This window comes from Rhamphochromis longiceps, linkage group LG1 (genome assembly GCF_057381845.1).
Source record: "Rhamphochromis longiceps isolate RC_006_pf linkage group LG1, R_longiceps_female_GT1.1, whole genome shotgun sequence".
Classification (NCBI taxonomy): domain Eukaryota; kingdom Metazoa; phylum Chordata; class Actinopteri; order Cichliformes; family Cichlidae; genus Rhamphochromis; species Rhamphochromis longiceps.
Window position 1 is genome coordinate 42,406,647 of NC_140557.1, and position 20,577 is coordinate 42,427,223.

At 40.2% G+C, this 20,577-nt stretch overlaps 3 protein-coding genes across 6 annotated transcripts in view; 1 reads left to right on the forward strand and 2 right to left on the reverse strand.

Annotated features, from left to right (window-relative positions):
* The first annotated feature begins 934 nt into the window (after positions 1-934).
* On the forward strand, positions 935-8,118 carry LOC146679261 (hatching enzyme 1.2-like). Its single transcript, XM_085409980.1, has 9 exons — positions 935-1,014; positions 1,305-1,308; positions 1,525-1,602; positions 2,424-2,579; positions 4,060-4,180; positions 4,966-5,144; positions 6,059-6,140; positions 6,447-6,571; positions 7,951-8,118. Coding segments are annotated over exons 1-9 (807 nt in total). The 5' UTR covers positions 935-954; the 3' UTR covers positions 7,953-8,118.
* fadd (Fas (tnfrsf6)-associated via death domain) lies at positions 8,111-11,141 on the reverse strand. The gene is made up of 2 exons (XM_085409953.1): positions 10,777-11,141; positions 8,111-8,762 (listed from the first exon to the last, which is right to left on the reverse strand). Exons 1-2 carry the CDS (start codon positions 11,072-11,074, stop codon positions 8,500-8,502), a joined length of 561 nt encoding a protein of 186 aa, XP_085266079.1. The 5' UTR covers positions 11,075-11,141; the 3' UTR covers positions 8,111-8,499.
* Positions 11,142-12,104: 963 nt separating this feature from the next.
* The window catches only part of ano1a (anoctamin 1, calcium activated chloride channel a), a 51,151-nt gene continuing 42,678 nt past the window's right edge, over positions 12,105-20,577 (reverse strand). For all 4 annotated transcript variants that reach the window (XM_085409821.1, XM_085409805.1, XM_085409797.1 and 1 more), the window contains 9 exons: positions 20,224-20,335; positions 19,942-19,999; positions 19,570-19,670; positions 18,748-18,890; positions 18,164-18,316; positions 17,134-17,186; positions 15,473-15,657; positions 15,187-15,292; positions 12,105-13,762 (listed from right to left, as the gene is read on the reverse strand). In XM_085409821.1, the coding sequence (XP_085265947.1) occupies positions 13,526-13,762; positions 15,187-15,292; positions 15,473-15,657; positions 17,134-17,186; positions 18,164-18,316; positions 18,748-18,890; positions 19,570-19,670; positions 19,942-19,999; positions 20,224-20,335 (1,148 nt within the window). In that variant the 3' untranslated portion in view covers positions 12,105-13,525. The remainder of the gene's footprint in view (positions 13,763-15,186; positions 15,293-15,472; positions 15,658-17,133; positions 17,187-18,163; positions 18,317-18,747; positions 18,891-19,569; positions 19,671-19,941; positions 20,000-20,223; positions 20,336-20,577) is intronic.

Below are 20,577 nucleotides of genomic sequence, written 5' to 3' on the forward strand. Positions count from 1 at the left end.
CAGCTTTTGGCACGAGGAATGGGCTAGAATTAAAAAATTCTGCAGACATCAGAAGTTGAGAAAATGCTATAAGGATTTATTAAAGCTTGTCAGGTTCAATGAATATTGTTAATTGAGGTCCTTAATATTAACATTAATAAATGGCCTGCATTTGTATAGTGCTTTGCTAGTCCCTAAGGACCCCAAAGCGCTACACTACATTCGGTCATTCACACACTGGTGATGGCAGCTACATTGTAGCCACAGCCACCCTGGGGCGCACTGACAGAGCCGAGGCTGCCGGACACTGGCGCCACCGGGCCCTCTGACCACCACCAGTAGGCAAACACGGGGTTAGTATCTTGCCCAAGGACGGAACCAGCAACCTTCTGATTAGTGGCTGACCTGCTCTGCCACCTGAGCTACAGCACCCCTGTAAATACAGACTGTGGGTTATTAGACTTTTGAAGAAAATGTATCTTTAGGAATATTAGCATGCTCCACAACGTTTTCTCAAATGTTCTTTTTTTCTAGTTAGTACAGTAACTTACATTATGACATAAAATGAAAAACACTACATACATATGTGTGTGTGTGTGATGTATATATATGTATCTGAATACTTCATGCTCTTATGACACGCGTGTACACTAAACCTGTGACAGATGCAAAGTTTCACACCAGTTGCAATGACTCACAGTTTTCCATCTGCAGTGATAACACTTGTGTTTGCACCTTTCGACACATCCTGTTATCGTTGGCGAGCCAGGGAACAGTATAAAACTTGACAGAAAGACGCTCACTCATCAGCGTTTCAGGTAAGACAGGTCTTCTGTCATCACCGCAAACTCCATCGTTCACATGCTAATTTTCTGATTTCCTTGAAATTTTGCATTTTAAGTACTTTAATGTGCATGAGCTATGCTGCTTGATAACATACAATAATGTGGTCTATATCACAAATCTTTTGCAGCCATGTTGGTTTTCTGTTGGTGTCTTGTCACTCTGCTGCTGCTATCCTCTTCCTGGGCTCAGGTAGAAACTTCCAGAGACAACCATGCGTGTTAAATTAAATTGTGTGTAGGCCAAATTCCCCCTGATGCAAAAAAGTATTACATTTGAAATAAAAAATGTTATTAAAGAAACAATTGGTACAAAGAGTTGTATCAGTTTTATAATGAGAGTTTTGTTAGTCGTGTTTATTTCATTATGAAATGCATATTTCAGTTGTTTTAATTTTCCGTTGTCCCTTTGCTTTTCAGTTACAGTTACAAACTAATGTCTCTTTTGTCTGTTCTTTGTAATGTTGCTGTGGCTGAGTACAGGAAGGTAAGAAACAAATAATTGCTTTTTATGATATAATTCAAAAGTCACCAGTAAGGGAAGATTTATTACAGGTTTTAAAATTCTACTTTTTGTGCTATTGGATATCAATTAAAAGAAAGTTAAGCAACAGTCAGTCCATTTGAAGTAAAAGCTATCCAGCTGTAACTGAGCTGGTGTTCAAAATGATCATGTCTACTGTGAATATATTATCTTATGCAGAGATTCCTAGCACTGACGAGGACATACCCAGAGAGCTCTCTGTAGGTCAGCTGCTGGAGAGAGCCAATAGAAACTACAGTAAGTTGGTTACCTGTTTTAGAACTTACTTGCACATATTTGTTGCAGCAGCATTGGTGGTACAGAAGTGGGGATGTTAGCAACGTGGATTTAACGTAGTTTGATAGTCTTTTCCTGTTTAACTGGTAATTCACTCCACACTGAATTATCGGTCAAGCAAATATTAAACTGTGTACTATATATAGCTATAACTTATGTTGTCATCACAATAGGCACAGGAAGACATACCCCTGAACAAGAAATTTAAGGCGCATCCAGCTACAGCTCATTTTCATACAAACAAAAACTGAACCAATAACAACGGAGAACTAGATCCAAATCTAACTCAGCTATGCCACCGAGTGCATAATCTTTCCTCATACAAAGCAAATTACAGCCACTAAACTTTCCATGCAAAATGTGTAGCTATTCTGGGAAACAACACTGACCAAAATTTGTACTTTTTATGTTACATGACTTTTAAAGGAAAAAGCTTTTTTTAGCAGCTTCAGGTCTACACATGATCCAGATCACAAGTGCTAATAATAGACAAGCAAAATGGCTCTGGACTGGCTATTTTAATTACACCCTAGACTGGGGCCACGTACAATGTTGTGATTTTTCCAGTAAAAATGCATTTTATCGGTTTTTCTAAACATTTGCATTTGAATCTGGTCTTTGTCATTTGTCATGAGAGGTGGCCTAGTTCTGCTAATATGAACTTTCATCAGTTGTTATGACTGATGTATGAATTGCATGACTGATGACGGCAGTGCCACCTATAATAAACCACTGCTATTCTGCATGTTGAAGACAAGGAGCTGACTCTGTTTTTCTTACAGCACCTGACATTGATGAGCCGACATTAATCGGAGGTGACGTTGCTATCAAGTCTGAAGCTGACAGAAATGCTGACCCCTGCACCTCCAGAGGCTGTATGTGGGGAAAGTGGACTGATGGGAAAGTCTATGTCCCATACTACATTGCCAATCACTACTGTAAGTATTGTTTTCTTAATCATGGAACAGGCCAATGCCAAGTTATGTACAGTGTTTATGCCTGGTGGACAACAATTCATCTTTACACTGACTTGTTATTATAACATCTCTATTTGTATTAAATCTAATGACTTTCAGACTCTGCCCTTTGATACCAACTAATCTTCATTTTAAGAATTAATACATGAATATACCACAAGCACTTTCCTGAATCAATAACCTGACATATGCACCAGTTAAAAGGTTGGACACACCTTCTCATTTAACGTTTTTTCTTCATTTTTACTACATTCTACATTGTACATACATACTGAAGACATCAAATATATGAAGCAAGACATACGAAATTATGTAGCAAAGAAAAAGTTGATAAATAACTAAATATTTATTATATCTTAGATTGCTGAAAGTAGCCACCCTTTGCTTTGTTGACAGCGCTGCAAACCCTTGGCCATATCTCGATGAGCTTTATGATGTAGTCACCTGAAACGGTTTTCCCTTCACAGGTGAGCCTGTCAGGGTTCATTTGTGGAATTTCTTGCCTTCTTAATGGGGTTGGGACCATCAGATGTGTTGTGCTAAACTGCTAGAATTCATATTATGGTAAGAACCAATCAGCTAAGGAAAGAGAAACCACAGTCCATCATTACTTTAAGAACTAAGGTCAGTCAGTCTGGAAAATTGCTAAAAGATTGAATGTGTCCCCAAGTGCAGTAGCAAAAACCATCAAATGGTACGATGAAACTGGCTCACACGAGGACCACCCCAGGAAAGGAAGACCAAGAGTCATCAGCCTCAGAAATCACAAGTTAACAGCACCTCTAGTTAGAGTTAATCAGCTGTTCAAAGGAGACTGCACGAATCAGGCCATTATGGTCAAATAGCTGCTAAGAAAGCACGACTAAGGAAAAGCAACAAGCAGAAGAGATTTGTTTGGGTCAACAGATGGTCTCTACATGCATGGTTCCCACCGTGAAGCATGGATGAGGTGGTGTGATGGTGTGGGGGTACTTTGCTGGTGACACTGTTGGGAACCAGCATGGCTACCACAGCACCCTGCAGCAACATGCCATCCCATCTGGTTTGCATTTAGTTAGACCATCATTTATTTTTCAACAGGACAATGACCCCAAACACACTTCCAGGCTGTGTGAGGGCTATTTGACCAAGAAGGAGAGTGATGGAGTGCTGCGTCAGATGGCCGGGCTTCCACAGTCACCTGAGCTAAACCCAATGGAGATGTTTGGGGATGAGGACCACAAAGTGAAGGCAAAAGGGTCAACAAGTGCTCAGCATCTCTGGGAACTCTTTCAAGACTGTTGGAAAATCATTTTATGTGACTACCTCTCTCATCGAGAGAATGCCAAGAGTGTGCAAAGCAGTAATCAAAACAAAGGGTGGCTATTTCTTCAAAACAGCCACCCTTTGTTTTTAGTTATTTCACATTTTTTGTTTACTACATAATTCCATGTTTTACCAGCTTCCCGTGAGATTGCCATCATCACTCGTGGACTAGAGTCCTTCTCTTCAGTTTCCTGCATTCGTTTCAGACCCTACCAGGATGGCGATCATGAGTGGCTGAGCATCGAGTCCAGAAATGGGTAAAGCTCCGAGTCTGACCATTTTTTTTATTCTTACCACCTTCGGTGAGCCACATGCAGTTAGTAGGATTAAAAATTTACCTGGAGATTGTAAGTTTTCTGTTTTAATTTAAAAGTATCACAACTCCTCCTTTCATTAGTTTATAATGAAAGAAAACCCACTCTTTAATCACTGTATTACAAAGGAAGTGATTACAAATGGGCAGCACGGTGGCACGGTGGTTAGCACTGTTGCCGCACAGCAAGAAGATCCTGAGTTCAATTCCACCATCAGGCCGGGGTCTTTCTGTGTGGAGTTTGCATGTTCTCCCCGTGTTTGCGTGGGTTCCCTCCGGGTACTCCGGCTTCCTCCCACCGTCCAAAGACATGCAGCTTGTGGGGATAGGTTAATTGGATAATCCAAATTGTCACTAGGTGTGAATGTGAGTGTGAATGGTTGTCTGTCCCTGTGTGTTGGCCCTGCGACAGACTGGTGACCTGTCCAGGGTGGACCCCGCCTCTCGCCCTATGACAGCTGGGATAGACTCCAGCGCCCCCCGCGACCCTGAAAAGGAGAAGCGGAAGTGAATGGATGGATGATTACAAATGTTTTAGGGACCACTAATATTTTAAGTAGCCAATGAGTGACTACTGGCCAGTTTAAACAATAAGGATTCAACATAATTCATCATATGTTCAAATACATTATTGTTGTCCTATGAGGTGTGTAAAGCAGCACTTGCCTTACAGATATACAAAAGGCTTTTGTGATTTCTAAATATTGCTGGACTTTTCTGTTTTAACAGCTGCTACTCCTATGTGGGTCGCCAGGGCGGTGGTCAAACTGTGTCTCTAAGCCGTCAGGGCTGTCTTTACCACAGCACTGTCCAGCATGAATTACTCCATGCCCTAGGCTTCAATCACGAACAGACCCGCTCTGACAGGGACAACTACATCAGGGTGTACTGGGAAAACATCCTCGATGGTCAGTCACCATTTTCTGTGCTAATTTGGATTTTGTGTTAAAGTAGTTCAAAGCACAAAGCAGTTCTAGAGAAAGAAATAGTCTAATTAAGGTTGAGATTAAGGTTTTATTGCACTGAGCTAAAGTTCAGTAAATAAAATTTAAAAAAAAACTAAAGATGACAGCATAATCTGTCAACAAAGATGAATACAACTTTAGAATAAAGCTGTTTATGAATGTGTGTGTAAATGGCCTGTATTTATATAGCGCTTTACTAGTCCCTAAGGACCCCAAAGCGCTTTACATATCCAGTCATTCACCCATTCACACACACATTCACACACTGGTGATGGCAGCTACATTGTAGCCACAGCCACCCTGGGGCGCACTGACAGAGGCGAGGCTGCCGGACACTGACGCCACCGGGCCCTCTGACCACCACCAGTAGGCAAACACGGGGTTAGTATCTTGCCCAAGGACGGAACCAGCGACCTTCTGATTAGTGGCTGACCTGCTCTGCCACCTGAGCTACAGCCACCCCACCGTGGCTGTAGCCCACCGTAAATGGGCTAATGAGGCTCATAGTAAAAGGCACTTTGAGCATTTAATTAAATCAGACAAGTGCTATATAGTTACTGATCAATTTACCGCTTAGAGCCTCTTAGTTATCTCCAGAGTGGGTGCAGCCCTTTCAACCATGTTTTTATTACTTTAAATCTTTAGTTATTTTTTATTGTTAGTGGAGTTCATGTTTTATTGATTTGATTTACTTTTTAAGACATAATTTTAGTTTTTAGCTTAAAATTAGTTCATGACAACAACCCTAAATGGGATGAGGTTCAACGGCTGCTTTATTAGAATGATAATATAAAAATGTGCATTTGTTAGATATTTGAGTTCCCACACATCATGAACATATCTCCTTATTCTCACAGACATGGTGTACAATTTCTATAAGATTGATACTCTAAACCAGGGAACTCCTTATGACTACAACTCTGTCATGCAATATGAGAGGTAAGAATAAATTCATACTTTTATTTACATATGTTACTTTTATACTTTTTTTACACATAAGTCCAAGTAAACTATGTATCAAGTTAGGAATTTGGGTGTTCCTATTATTTTCACATGAAGAAACCATCAACTGTCCCTGCAGCATACTGCTAGCAGAGCAGAGCCTGTGCACAATCATAACTTGTCTGTGCATACCGTCCTATACAAGTGTGTTGAGTAAAACCAGTGCAAATATGCTTTCAAAGATTAGAACATGATGTACTGAGGAGCTAAATCACCAGAAAAATGAACTTAACTTGTTTTCAGGTACGCCTTCTCCAAGAACAACCAACCCACTATGGTGCCCATTCCTAATAGCAATGTAATGTTGGGCGGGGCCACTCAGATGAGCAAAAATGATATCGATAGGTTGAACAGACTCTACCAGTGCTGTAAGTATACTGCAACAACAAACACACAAAGTGATACTGTACTGCAAAGTCAGCTAACTTTTAAAATGAGAAACTGTGTCTGAAAAGACAAAGTCTGGAGGTCTTTAAAGCTCCTTTCTTGCATGGAAATCTTACACTTTCAGCTCTAGTTTTTGGGGGTGAACCTGGGTCTTCATTCTGTGTAAGAAATATATCCCAACATTAAAGTGAAATTAAAAAAAGCTTTAGCAGACCAAGTCAAGTAGATATCATGTAAAATGAAAATAAGTCTCATGCATGGATTTTTTGAACTGCCCTGCAGCAGGTTTGCCCCGAATTTCCTCAAAAGAGGAAAATGCAGATTTCTGCAAGTGACCCAAACTAGCATCAGTTCATGTTCATATGCTAGCACCATCTGTAGCTACACAGAGAGCCACACAGAAAGGAGATCAGGGTGAACCATCCAATCAAAGGTTCGTTGTTTTTAAGCATGAAATTGTTTCTATCCCACACAATATGAGACACCATTTAGTTATTATTATTAATTATCCTGGCATTGTTAAACTGCAGTCACAAAGAAATATCCTGTCTGACCAGATATTTGCGTTAGATGGCGTCAACAGTAACACTGTGAGATCATATTCGACCAGGATTTGTCCTTCAATGTGTAAATTAAACAGATATGTAGGACTGCTTTCCATTTGTGCAATATCTCTAAAATAAAAAAAACATCCGCAGAGTGACGCTGAAAAACTAGTTCCTGCATTTATTACTTCTAGACTGGACGACTGTAATTCATTATTATCAGGATTTCCTAAAAACTCCCTGAAAAGCTGAAAAGTTGGACGCTTCTGCTTAATTTTGTGCAACATCTCTAACTTTACAAACATTCCTTTGCAGATTCGGTTTAAAATGCTACTTGCATAATCGGGGCCCATCCTATCTTAAAGACTTCATAGTACTGTAATCAGAAAAGAGTGAGAAAAGACTGCGGGCTTACTTTTGGTTCCTAGGATATTTAAAAGTAGAATGGGAGGCAGAGCCTCTCCTCTGTGGAAACGGCTCCCAGGTTGGATTTGGGAGACAGACACCCTCTGGTTTCTTTAGACTAGGCTTAAAACTTTCTTTTTTGCTGAAGCATATAGTTAGGGCGTTGTTTCTTCTTTCTCATTTCACTCTCTATTGAATTATTATTCGTTCCTTTTAAACGCTGGCTCTCATGCCTTTTATTTTGTGTGCTTCTGCTTTTCTCTTTCCCCTCACTCCCAACAGGTAAGTCCCCGAGCCTTCCTCCTGCTAAAGGGAATATTTCCTTCCCACCGTGTCACAGTTATCATCTGTCAGTCCCATTTTGGTTCTTACAGAAAGGTTCCCTTAATGAGATTCATTTTTGTCTGCAGAAACTGCACCCTGGGCAGAGGACCTGCCACCTTGATGACATCAAAGCCTACGAGGGAAAAGAGTTGGATTCGGGGTATATTTTGGGTTAGACGAGCAAAAGCATTGAAATACAAAGCTGTCTGTTGACAAAGAATAAAAAGAACAACAACACAAATCTCATTTTACTTTCCAAAATCAGCTTCTTTTCCTAATTATTTCCCTTTTCGTCTAAATTGTGAATCAAGAGCAAAATCTTGGATGAATAGTGTGACATAAAAAACATCTTTCATAATTTTGGAACGCTTGATGAGAAGATCCTGTACCTCAATACAGTTGAACACTTTTATATATGAGCCATATTAACAAATATCACGAGCAATTTAGTCACCTTGAAAGACTGAGAGCAACATTGCTTTCACAAAGCAGGAGACCCAAACAGCAAACTAATAATAACGATAACAGGACATAGAGATACAATCAATCACTCAAATTACTTTCATGACTTTTAACCTTTTTGTTTGCCATTTCCTTGAGCAACAATTTTCAATTTAAGAGTGTATTCTAGGTTGCTAGAGTCTTTCCTCTACTTTATCAGCAGTCATATTCAACTGGCAAGCTCTCAAAGCATCTATCAGCATCTTTGTTTGGGCTTCAGCTCCTTGACTCTTCCTCCACTCCTTGAGCAGCTCCACTGCCGTCTCCTCGAGATCTGTTGGACGCCTGTTAGAGATGGACTCCAGCTTGGTTTCACTCAAACCTAATTTGCGGCCTAGTTTTCGCCAACTCTTTCCAAGATTTTCGGCAATTACCTCTGTGGCAATTTTCAGTTTTGCTGCAAAGGAGAAAAGCATATTAACAGGTTAAATATAAAACATTTTTCTGATATGGGTAAAGATTCAACTTTAAGATACTTTCTGGAAACCAGGGCAGCCATCTAAACACCCTACCAGGAAACAATGAAACGTGGCCCCAAACAGGGACAACTAGAAACAAGCCTATCTAAAACTCCCTGCGTAAAGACCTACTTATAATTCCACTTATCTAGTCAATGACTGTTGCAGACGGCATAAGTCTGCAGACAATACAATACATTCTTGATGTATTTATGGTTATACATACAACAGTGCAAATCTGCTTTGTTGTATGTAGAGATAAAACCCTACCTCACAACCCTCTAAGAGAAAGCACGTGACGACAGTGGGAAGGAAAAACTCCCCCCAGCAGGTTTTTAACCCTCTCCAGGCAGACGCTGCAGATTTGCAACCGTTAAGAACTAACAACCTGATCACCCCACAGACATATTTTATGAGTTGCTTTACTCAGAAGTACCACTGCAGGACTTGGTTGTGCATTAGCAACAAAAAACTTAATTGGGCCTGAGAGGGTTAAAACTCTGGCTCTCTCCCATGAGCATCTTTTAAGCGGTGTGTCTGTGCTCTCTTCTCTCTCCACTCACCCCCAACTGTTCATGGCAGATGGCCCCGCCCCTCCCTGAGCCTGGTTCTGCTCCAGATTTTTTCCTTCCCACTGTCGTTACATGCTTTCGCTTAGAGGGTCGTGAGGTAGGGTTTTCTTTCTCTCTACAACCTGAGGTAGTAGTGTCATAAACGTCTTTAGCACAAGTGCATCCTTACCAATTTCATAAAAATTAAGAGGGCATGTGGCAGACAGGTGCTGCTCATCAAATGTGATTAATTGATTATCAGCAGATGTGACAAACGCTGTAAAACCAAAACTTTTTTGATCATTTATGTGTGTCCTAGCCCAAAATCACAGACACCATAACCCACTCTACAGGCCTGAAAAATGTTACATTTCAAGTCAGTGTAGTTAGAAAAACACTGAAAAAGTCAAAGTCCAGACCTCGACCTAACTAACTAACACTGTGGTGTGACGTTAGGACAGCTAAGAGTAAATTAATGCCTCCATAACCTTTGTTAAGAAGAGTGGGGAAGACTTCCTCTACAATTATGTGAAACACTGAAAGTCAAACAGAAAACCATTCGTTCACGTTATTGCTGCTGAACACGGTTCCACAAGTCCCTGAATCGTGAGTCTGCAGAGTCTTGTGATAAACATTGTCCTGGTACATCCAGGGCCTTTTTTACTAATAAGAACACAAGATTTTGGCACGTCTTAATTAAAAAATAAAGATTAATTACACCATAAACGTAGTTAAATACGTCAAAAAGCTAAAGTTACTGTACATTACAACAATTACTTGATTTTGAGGTCAGCTGGAAACTATTGTGGCATTTGGGTGATTTTATACTGAACGACACAAAAACAGTGTCTCAGGCTTCTGAAAACATTTTTGGTCGAAAGATTTCAGGATTGAGAACTTTTCATTTTCTCTTTTTTCTCTTTGCAATCGGTGGCAGGAGTAAGTGTGTGACTGCTAAACAAAGCAGCTTTCATCCTGCACTGTGACAGCATCCTTTACCCTCCAATGACCAGACGACTTCACAGATGTGGTCAGCTGTGTTAAGTATGGGTGGAAGCTCAGACAGAATAAATGGCTAACTCTGCCCAGTCACAGGAACCCAGTGCATCCTTTGGCACTCTTTGTATAAACCTCAAATGAAGCTTGTGAGACGACATGTTTTATTGCCTAAAAAGAATATTTGAATGTCTGGCACTAAATGAGGAAGGCTCCAGCCGTGTTTCTCGAGTATGCGGTTGATACAATCAAACATGCTGGTGTCTAAAGTGAAAGTCACTCGTTTTCTGTATAAATCAGCGCCCATACTTTGGAGCACGATACTCTGCAGACGTGCATTATTATTACTGTTGCTCTTGTCTCCCCACACTGCGACTGTGCTCACACGAACACGTTCATGTCGTACCTTTCTCCTCCTCACTCAGGCCATCGTCAGCTTCAGGCTGAATACTGAAGTTGTCTATCTTGTCCGAGAGATCTTGTCGCTTAATTTCTCTGAGAAGCTTTGAAAGAAAGGCCGTGTTATCTTCTGACAGTTTGCCTCTTTCCCTGAAAAGCTGAAAGAGTTCCCGGCCGCTGCCGATCTTTTCCAGATTTCTTTTCCCGATCTCTTGTAGAACCAGGAACTTCATTTCATTCAGCTGATCAGCAGACATGGCGTTAGAGATCTCCAACAAAACGCTGTTAAACTGTAAGGCGCTCATGTCGACAGGATCGAGCACAAACACAGCACAGCCTCTGGGCGGCTGACTTTCACTTTCATTTCGGTGAGTTACGTCTATCCGGCGTGTCTGTTGTTAAACTTCCGCTTACCGATAACCAATGGAAACACGGCACACGTACAACACCGAGGAGTGTGTTTGCGGGGATGGGGGAGGTTTGCCGTAAGCATGCCCGTCTGCTGAGCGGTGTTACGGTTATGCTAGATCCGAGGGCGCACAGGAGCTGGTCCGCTGATCCCAGCGGCTCAGACCGCCAAAGACTTTTCTTTGAATTAAACAGTTGTGATAGAATCACGTGTTGTTACAGTTATTATTTAATAATGCGATGGTAACGTTGTGCTGTGGCAGACAGTGCTCCCAAGATTGACCCCAAAAAGCATATCTTAGCTACTTCACCCATATGTAAAGTAAGCGCACACAGTGTAGCATGTAAACAGAATTTTAAGTTGGAAAATAAAATAATATACTAGCAGTTAGTCAATATTCATGGGTTTAACTAAAGAAGTTGGAACGAACTGTGTTTTGTAAAAGGCTGCTATAGTAACAAAGTACCTACAGATACAATTCAGTCACACACACACAAATTATTTATATATTTATATATATATCATAAAGGTATTAAACATACCTTTATTAGTGATACACATTATTGTACTTTATTGAGCCCCGTGGGGAAATTGCTCTCTGCATTTAACCCATTCACTCAGTGAAGCAGTGGGCAGCCATTGGGCGCCCGGGGAGCAGTGTGTAGGGACGGTACCTTGCTCAGGGGCACCTCAGGGTAGCTGTTAAGGGGAATCGAACCCCCGACCTTCCGATCATGGGGCAACCACTCTACCTACTGAGCTATCCCTGCCCTAAAAACCTCACTAAAAACAAATAAAACTATTATCTAACACAAACTGTCTCTGCTGACTCGTGCAGTCACAACTTGAGCAAATAATACAAACTCCAAATCTACCCTGACTCCAACTGTGCAAAAGATGTGAAATTACTCAACACATAAAACAACTTGAGGACATTCACCCTTTATTTTGCAGTAAATATAAATAATAAACAGACAAGTTATCAAAGACAGCCATGAATGTGCACTGACACACATTAGTTTAAATACTAGGATGTTACATTTGTTGTTTCATTAGTGTTGAAAACAGGAGAATATGATCTCATCAGGGCAATCCAAAGAGGGTGTTCATGTACGACATCAGGTTTTACAAAGTTATAAAAGGCTGTGATGGAAAGAAATTAAGCTAACAAAGGCACTACTACCCCGTACATGTGCTCTATTAATGACTATGACTACTAACCAACTAAGCCAGAGATTACTAATGGGAAAATTATTTGGTAAATTAAAATGTGCAGTTTTTGTCACAGCTCAGAAAGAAGTTACACCGTTAGTGATAAGAATAGTTATAGTTTCTTGTTTACAAAACTATGAATTCAAATTGGGACAACAATAAAACATTTTTAGAAAGTAGCTAAAGTTAGTAGATCCCTGGTCACCTACGGATTCATGAAACGAATTCATTGAATAAATATAAAAGACAACGTTATTCATGCTTTGTGCTTAAAAAGCTGGAATTGCAGCTTTAAAAATTGTTGCAAGGTAATGTTTTTAAATACAAATATATGAAAAATGGTGAATGATCATTGTCGACAGAAAGATGATCATCTCATGCTGGAAATCTGTTGAGTTGAGTGATTTAAGGCAGACAACTTCGTAACGCTTTGACCGGGTTCAAACCTGTTCCTGTGGTGACTTTATGTGATACACTGGTCCAACTTTTCAGAGACATCAACAACTTAAAAAAATGCAAAGTTCTTGTCTTGTTGACACTCCACATTTTAAAAACACAATAACACGCACACCGCAAACACTTACTACTATATTTCCTTTCCCTTATTAGCACACAAACTCTACACTAGTAATTAAGAAAATGCACCGGACATTTACTTACTCATAGTTGATAGCTAGCTATGCAAAATAATAGCTTGAATTGCAAAGTGTGAGCGGCTGTAGTGGAAAATGTTTTTCTTTGGCAAAATCTTCAAATAAATAAAATGGCACCTGAAATGCTGTAAATTGTTTTAGAGTTTGAATCACTTCTTCTGGGCTCTGTAAAGCCGACAGGTTCCATTTGCTGAGTAGAGAATGGGTTAAAGAGAGAGGCTGAAGGCTGAATGGCTTTTTCTTTCCTTGTTTACATCCAATAAAGAAGAAGTTGGTAAAATAAGTTGAGGATTTATGGTTAGTGGTCTAAGATGGAAAATGTCACATGCAAGTGCAGCAAAACCTTTGCTGATATTACAAAACTGACTGTTAATGTGGACTTTACACAGTTAGCTTGTACCTCAACCAGACCGCTCTAACAGCTCAGTAAGAATTTGTTTTGCTTATTGCCATTTGTGATTCTTTTCCCACCAACCAACAGGTTAGGAGCAGTTTGCCTGTGAAACAGGGCGTGAGCGTGGCTGTGGTGGCCTCTGATTAGCTGACAGAGGAACTGTGCAGTTGTCTTGGTTGTCTCTTGCTGCAAACCTTTTCCCCTGCTCCTCTTTCATAAAGAGCTCCACCATTAGGATCTTCTCCTTGTGGATCTGGAGGCTGATGTCCTTAGGAATGTCTGGGATAAGCCAGTCCACAAAGTCACTCATAAGCATCACCACATTCTGCAAAGGGCAGAGTCAACAGAGAACACAGATCATTATAAAACAATTCTCATTAGTGATTGAACCTTTCTTCTTCTTCTCTTACATTAAGAATAAAATGTGCAATAAATAAACCATTAATCCAAGTCAGCTGCAACAGAAGTAGCAAAGAGTGCTAAATCAACTAATAGTTATATCATTTACCTCCTTTTAGATAGAGGAGGAAGACAGCATATGAGTGGAGCTCTACAGAAATCTCAAATCTACAGAAGCATAAGTTCAACAAGTTCAGAGAAGATCGCTGAAAATGGCAGGAACATAATAATTCATATGGCTCTGTGTAGACTCAACATTAGTTTTAACCTCCTAGGACCTGCGTCCACATATGTGGACATCACATTTTGGGTTATTTAGACCAAAATACTTAATTTTGCTCTACAGGGGCCTGATATCCACTTACGAGGACATTATGCTGCTACAGTTCTATCAAAATTTAAATGAATATCCTCATACGTGGCTCTCATTTTTCTTAGAAACAAAAATCAGGTAAAAAACAAACAAAAATCAGGTAATTCTTTTTACATTCATCGGGCCCCAATCAGCCCAAATATCAAAGAGAAATTAAAAATGCTGCCGTGGAAGAGTTCGGGTTTTAGGAGGTTAAAGGAATAAATGGACTGGTTCTTATCCAGTCCTTTAAGTCTGACGTCATCAGACGTTTCCGGGTCCAAATATTCGCTTCAGGTCCCAAAGTCAAACGACTACTGCAGCATCACTGAGTTAAAAACTGTAAATTCTTTCATCTTTAATAAAATGATCAGTGTCGCTGCTCCACCAGGTGTAACTATGAAGTTTAACATGCAGGCATCCATGAAAACAGGTTAAAAACGCCGTAATAAATGCAGAGTGGTTCGGACCTGGAAGCAGGTTCATCACCTAATAAGACCTGATATAGTGCTTTTCTACACTACTGAGGACTCAACGTGCTTTATACAACATGTCTCATTCCCCCATTCACACTTACTCATATAGGTTTGCATACACCCTTTTCTATGCTTAATGGCTTTCTATCTAACATTCACACATTTCAGACTGATGGACACGTTGGAGAGGAACTTGTCTGATGCCATGTCTTGGCATGCAGACTGGAGCAGCCAGGGATTGACCTTCTGATTAGCAGATAATATGCTCTAACTCCTGAATTACAGCTACCTCAATAAGTCAACTGTAGAACTCAACTTCCTGTTTTTATACTAATGTTTTATGACTGACGAGTACTCTGCACTTAAGGCTGTGAAACAGCAGGTTAGGAAAATGAGTACCTTCAAATGAGATGTCACAGGCTATGTTCAGACGATTTCTATCAACGACTTATTTCATGAAATAAACGAAATCATAAATGGTTTGTTTGCTTTGTGCGATCTTATCTGTGCATTGTTCCGAACCTGAAAAACAATAACGAAGGCGAGACGAGCTGCTAGAATGGCCCAGAATTCCTTGGAAAGTTCATATTTCGTACTGGACCAGGGAGGATCTCTGTAGTCCTTGTATCTAGCAGTAAAAAACACAAAAGCTTTTTTACATAAAGTTTATTCAAACTGTTGTTGTGCTTTTATAATAGATAAATGAGAAATTTGAATATGTTTGGATATATTGAGTCTTCATTATATGAATATCGTCTGATGACTTCAGCAGCCTCAGTTTCCAGACCCTAGGAAAGCAAAAGCTTACCTGCATACTGATACCTTGTAGCCCAGGTGCATTGGCTGCAGAGGTTCTGTGCCTGGATCGAAGTCAGTGACATTGAAGTATGACAGAGTGTGGTTGACAAAGCCATGCAAGGTGCCGTCAGGACTGTACATGTATTGGTAGACAAGCCGAGGGATGAAGTCAGAGGTGAAAGCGATGACAAAGGCCTGGAAGACAAAAAGTTCAATTCAATTTCTTTATATAGCACCAACTCAAAACAACAGCAACAATCATATGAACCCTCATAAGAAAACATTTTGGTGACAGTGGGACGTAAGAACTTTCTTTTAACAAAAAAAAACAAGCTCAGGCAGGAGGAGCCATGACCGGTCGGGGTGAGGGGAGGAAGACAAGACAAAGACATGCTGTGGAAGAGAGCCAGAGATGAATAATAACTAATAACTGAAAGCAGAAATGTGTATAAACACAGAGTGAGTGAGAAAGGTGACTGTAGAAGAAACACCCAGTGCATCATGGGAATCTCTCAGCAGCCTAGACCCACTGCAGCATAACTAAGGGAGGATTCAGGGTCACCTGGTCCAGCCCTAACTATATGCTTTAGCAAAAAGGAAAGTTTGAAGCCTGATCTTGAAAGTAGAGATAGTGTCTGTCTGGCCAAGGTAATGCTGTCCAGACTAAGAATCTGGTTAGACACCATATTTCTAAGATTTTTAGGGCCGAGTACAATAACCTCAGTTGGATCTGAATTTAGAAGCAGAAAATTAGAGGTCATCCAGGTCTTCATATCTTTATGGATATATGAAGTTGTCATCTGCATAGCAGTGTAAATGTATGCTATGTCTTCTAATGATACTGCCTAAGGGAAGCATGTATAATGTAAACAGAATTGGTCCTAGCACTGAACCCTGTGGAACTCCATAATTAACCTCAGTGTGTGAAGAGGACTCCCCATTTACATGCACAAACTGGAGTCTATTAGATAGATATGATACAAACCACTGCAGTGCAGTACCTGTAATACCTACAGCATGTTCTAATCGCTCTAATAGGATATTATGGTCGACAGTATCGAACGCTGCACTGAGGTCTAGCAGGACAAGCACAGAGATGAGTCCACTGTCAGAGGCCATAAGAAGATCATTTGTAACCTTCACTAAAGCTGTTTCTGTGCTGTGATGAGCTCTGAAACCTGACTGAAACTCTTCAAACAAGCCTCTGCAGATGATCTGTTAGCTGTTTGACAACTACTCTTTCAAGGATGTTTGATATAAAGGAAGGTTGGAGATTGGCCTATAATTAGCTAAGACTGCTGGGTCTAGAGATGCTTTTTGAGTAAAGGTTTAACTACAGCCAGCTTGAAGGCCTGTGGTACATAGCTGATCATTAGAGATAGGTTGATCATATTTAAGATCGAAGAATTAATTAATGGCAGGACTTCTTTGAGCAGTTTTGTAGGAATGGGGTCTAAAAGACACGTTGATGGTTTGGAGGAAGTAATTATTGAAGTTAACTCAGAAAGATCAATTGGAGAAAAAGAGTCTAACTTAACATCAATGGTACTAAGAGGACCAAGACAATGTACTAGTGTAGTCCTAACTGAGTGAAAATCGTTTTCCAGGACAGCCTTGGCATTGTTTTTATATTGGCATTGTATAACCATACAGATTGCTGATAAGACTTACGTTGACAATGACCGCTACCTTGCTGAGGCCCCTCAAGAGGTTGTACCAGATCCCTGCAGAAAGACAGAAGAGCCGTTATTCATGAGAAAACAGCAGCTCCGACATGCACACGACTAGAGTTTGCACAGGGTGATTTAGTACAACTGCAACTCACTGGTGCTGAGTGTTCTCTGCATATTGGAAATGCCACTGCAGACGGGTTCTGAGATTAAGCTACTTAATCGAGTCACTTAACTTCTCTACGTGAAGAAAACCAGCTTTCAGAGATTTCAGTCTTGCAACATATAACTCTACACAATGTTAGCTTCATAATAGGTTTGCTGTAGTGTAATTCAGCTGTAAGCAGAGTCTTTTTCCTTACAGCAGCCTACTAGAATGGCATATGTAGCAGTCCTTATTTTTATGTGTTCTGCCTAGTGTGAGAGTCATAAATTTAATTTGAAATCAATTGAAATGTATTTTATTCATATAGCCTCAAACCACGAGGACAGTCACCTTCAGGCTTTTCATATTGTAAGCTATAGACCTTACAATAACAGAGAGGAAACCTCAACAATGAGATGATCCCGTTTGAGTGCACAACAATGGGAAGGGAAACTCCCTTTAACAGGAAGAAACCACTGACAGAAACAAGTTCATGGGATGGGGGCCACCTCCAAAGACAGATGGGTGAGGATACATGTATTTAGTTTCAGTTTGTCGGGACACTGTACTGCAAATTCACCTCTTTTTTCACCCAAATGAAAGAAATGCTGTTGAAGACATCTTAGGGCATATTTTCTTGAAGTCTGAATAACAGAGTGCTAATTTAGTTCATTGATTAAACTGACTAAAGGCTGCAAAAGAAAAATACACAAACGAGCACTATTAGCAATTGCAATGTGCTACTTTTGTGTGCTGTTTTCAGTCTGTGTGGATTTTTTGTACTGGGTTTATATTTTTGTAACATTAGTAAAACACATTTCTTAACAGCAGATGTTACTGCAATTTTAAGAGGGTTTAATCTCACATAGAGATAAAAGAAACGAACCAATGTCTTTGGCTTTAGCTGCAATAGGCCTGCGAAGCTCGGTAACAAACTTCTTAGCATCCAGACGAATTTCAATTATGTTATTCAGAAGAGCAAAGAGCGGCGCCAGAGGGAAGGAGGCCACGAACAGAGTCACCATCCCAAACTGGATTACTAAAGGAAAAGGGAAAAAACAGACAAATAGAACAGCATTTAGCAATGACTCATCCTCGATTGGGTGAAAGAAAATTAATACAGAAAACTATTTTTAACATCTATAAATAAGCATGAAAAAAAAATTCCTTCAGAATTTCTTTAAAAATGAAAAGAAAGCCAATTTTGATAGCGGTGGACAGTTGTGAAAACCTATTTCTGTTTAAGCATGCCATGTTTAAAGTCACGAGATTCTGGCTGCCTCCTAATGTTACAATTATTACTGAGTTTCTTGTAACTGTAGTTTGAGCTTAATCAGGTATGTCAGAAACAAACTTTATTTGCTCTGCTCGTCTTTGTCCACCACTACTCTTTAAATGCATTTAGTGCAAACCAGGTAATTTATTTATTTGCTAACAACATGATTAACAAAAGTGATGAAACTTATTTACTCATTTCCATGTACTCTGGATTGAGGCCAACAAATGGACCCAGGAGCTGGTCCTTCTCATAGCGTTTCAGAGTTTTATGCGGCACTGGCTCTTGAATGGAAACCATTTCTGACTTCCTCCTGCGGAGCATTTTTTTCAGCTTCCTGCAAATCCCAACAATCCATTAAGAAATTACACAATGAGATTTGTAAAAGCATCACTCAGTTTCTAAAGTGTTATTGTGCAAATGCATGCGCATCTTTGATTTTTGTTGTTGTTGTAGATTTCTCCTTAACTTAATGGATTATGTATCCTAAAATTTGGGAGATTATTAACCACATTTGGACAAATACAGGAACTCTATTCTGAATACTACGACTACGATAAGTGGTAAATTCTTCAAAGTCTTGAGTTCTTAATTGTTAGGGATGATAATTTGGATGTCTAACACTGCTGGAAGAGCCAAACATGTGGCATAAACCTCAGTCACAGTGTATGTGCACAGAGAGGCTGAGCAGACTACAGGCTTACAGTTCAGCAAGGTGCTGTCCGGTTTCCAGGGAAATGTAGATGAAAACTAGACGAGCAGTATTCTCAGACATACACATAACTGAGTGGGTGTGCATTATGTGATCTGTGACTTACTGAACCCACACAGTGGGATCTGTGCACACCACTGTTGCTTGTGAAGCTTGCACACAAGAATTTCCCTCATGTGTGCTGTACCAGTGTATCAGCACATGTAACGTGTCAATAAAACTGATTTGATTTGATGCCGATCCCTCATTCAATCTGTGTTCAAGTGTGTTTTTGAGCTTGCTGCAGTCTCTGTTTTGCACTCACGGTAAGCCAATCTCAAACAAGTTGTTCTGGATGAGCTGTTTGCCTAGCATAGTGATGCACAACTGAATGCACAGCTCCATGAGGCAACCTGCATGGGCACACTGTAGGAGAGACAGTGAACAAGTGTAGAAACAGACAATAGTGAAACATTCGAAACAGACCATTTGAGAAAAGAAATGTAAAATTTAACTTACTATTAGTTACTAGGATTTTTTCCCCTTAATCTTTATATGAGAATGTTAAACTAAAAATAAAGGTGACTGTGTGCTCTTAGTCATAAAGCACCATCTAATCTAGCTGTTAATTGTTATCTAGAGACAACTGGCTCCATTCCCTCCCTCTCTTCTCTTGAGCATATTTAAAGTGGATTACCTCTTCCATCCTGTAAGACCCAACAACATACAAGTAGTTTCCAGGCCTCCCAACAAGCCTATAAAAACAAAACCACAGTCACAAAGTCTGACAAAGAAAGCATTGACTTTACAGAATCATCATGTTTCCTTCTTCCAGCAAAACATCTGCAGACAACAGTGAGTTGGATAAAGCTGTGTGTGCATTGTCAGTAACACATTATAGTGCTTGATTTCCCTACAGTCCAGTTTAGTTTGACTAAAATGATCTGAAACTAAATTATGTGAGAAACTGTTGTTTTACCTGCCCCTGAAAAAGGCCAAGTAGACAATGGGTGTGAAGGCATTGACGAACTTCAAGATAAAAGTCTTGAAGATGAGGCGTTCCTCAAAGCTCTTGTCCGTCTTTGGAACCTCTGAAAAAGCGCACAGTCGATGTAGTGTTAGACTCTCCTAAGATGCCATTCTCGTCCTATGTCGGGGACATTAGTCTGAGATTGCTACGTCAAGCACCATTTATGCAATCTATAGGACTAATGCTGTACTGTCGATGAGACATCCTCGGCTTTCTATGGTTTCCACATTTGTGGGGGCTGTTGCAGCCCCAAGCAAATTTAAAGATGTCTAAACAAACAATGAGAAGGTGGAATGACATCTG

Excerpts from the sequence above, each read along its gene's own strand:
- LOC146679261 (XM_085409980.1), top strand. The coding sequence starts at position 955 with ATGTTGGTTTTCTGTTGGTGTCTTGTCACTCTGCTGCTGCTATCCTCT. Across the intron at positions 1,603-2,423 it reads GAGAGCCAATAGAAACTACA|CACCTGACATTGATGAGCCG; the intron begins GTAAGTTGGTTA and ends TTTTTCTTACAG. Across the intron at positions 6,141-6,446 it reads TCTGTCATGCAATATGAGAG|GTACGCCTTCTCCAAGAACA; the intron begins GTAAGAATAAAT and ends ACTTGTTTTCAG.
- fadd (XM_085409953.1), bottom strand. The coding sequence starts at position 11,074 with ATGAGCGCCTTACAGTTTAACAGCGTTTTGTTGGAGATCTCTAACGCC. Across the intron at positions 8,763-10,776 it reads CCTGAGTGAGGAGGAGAAAG|CAAAACTGAAAATTGCCACA; the intron begins GTACGACATGAA and ends TCTCCTTTGCAG.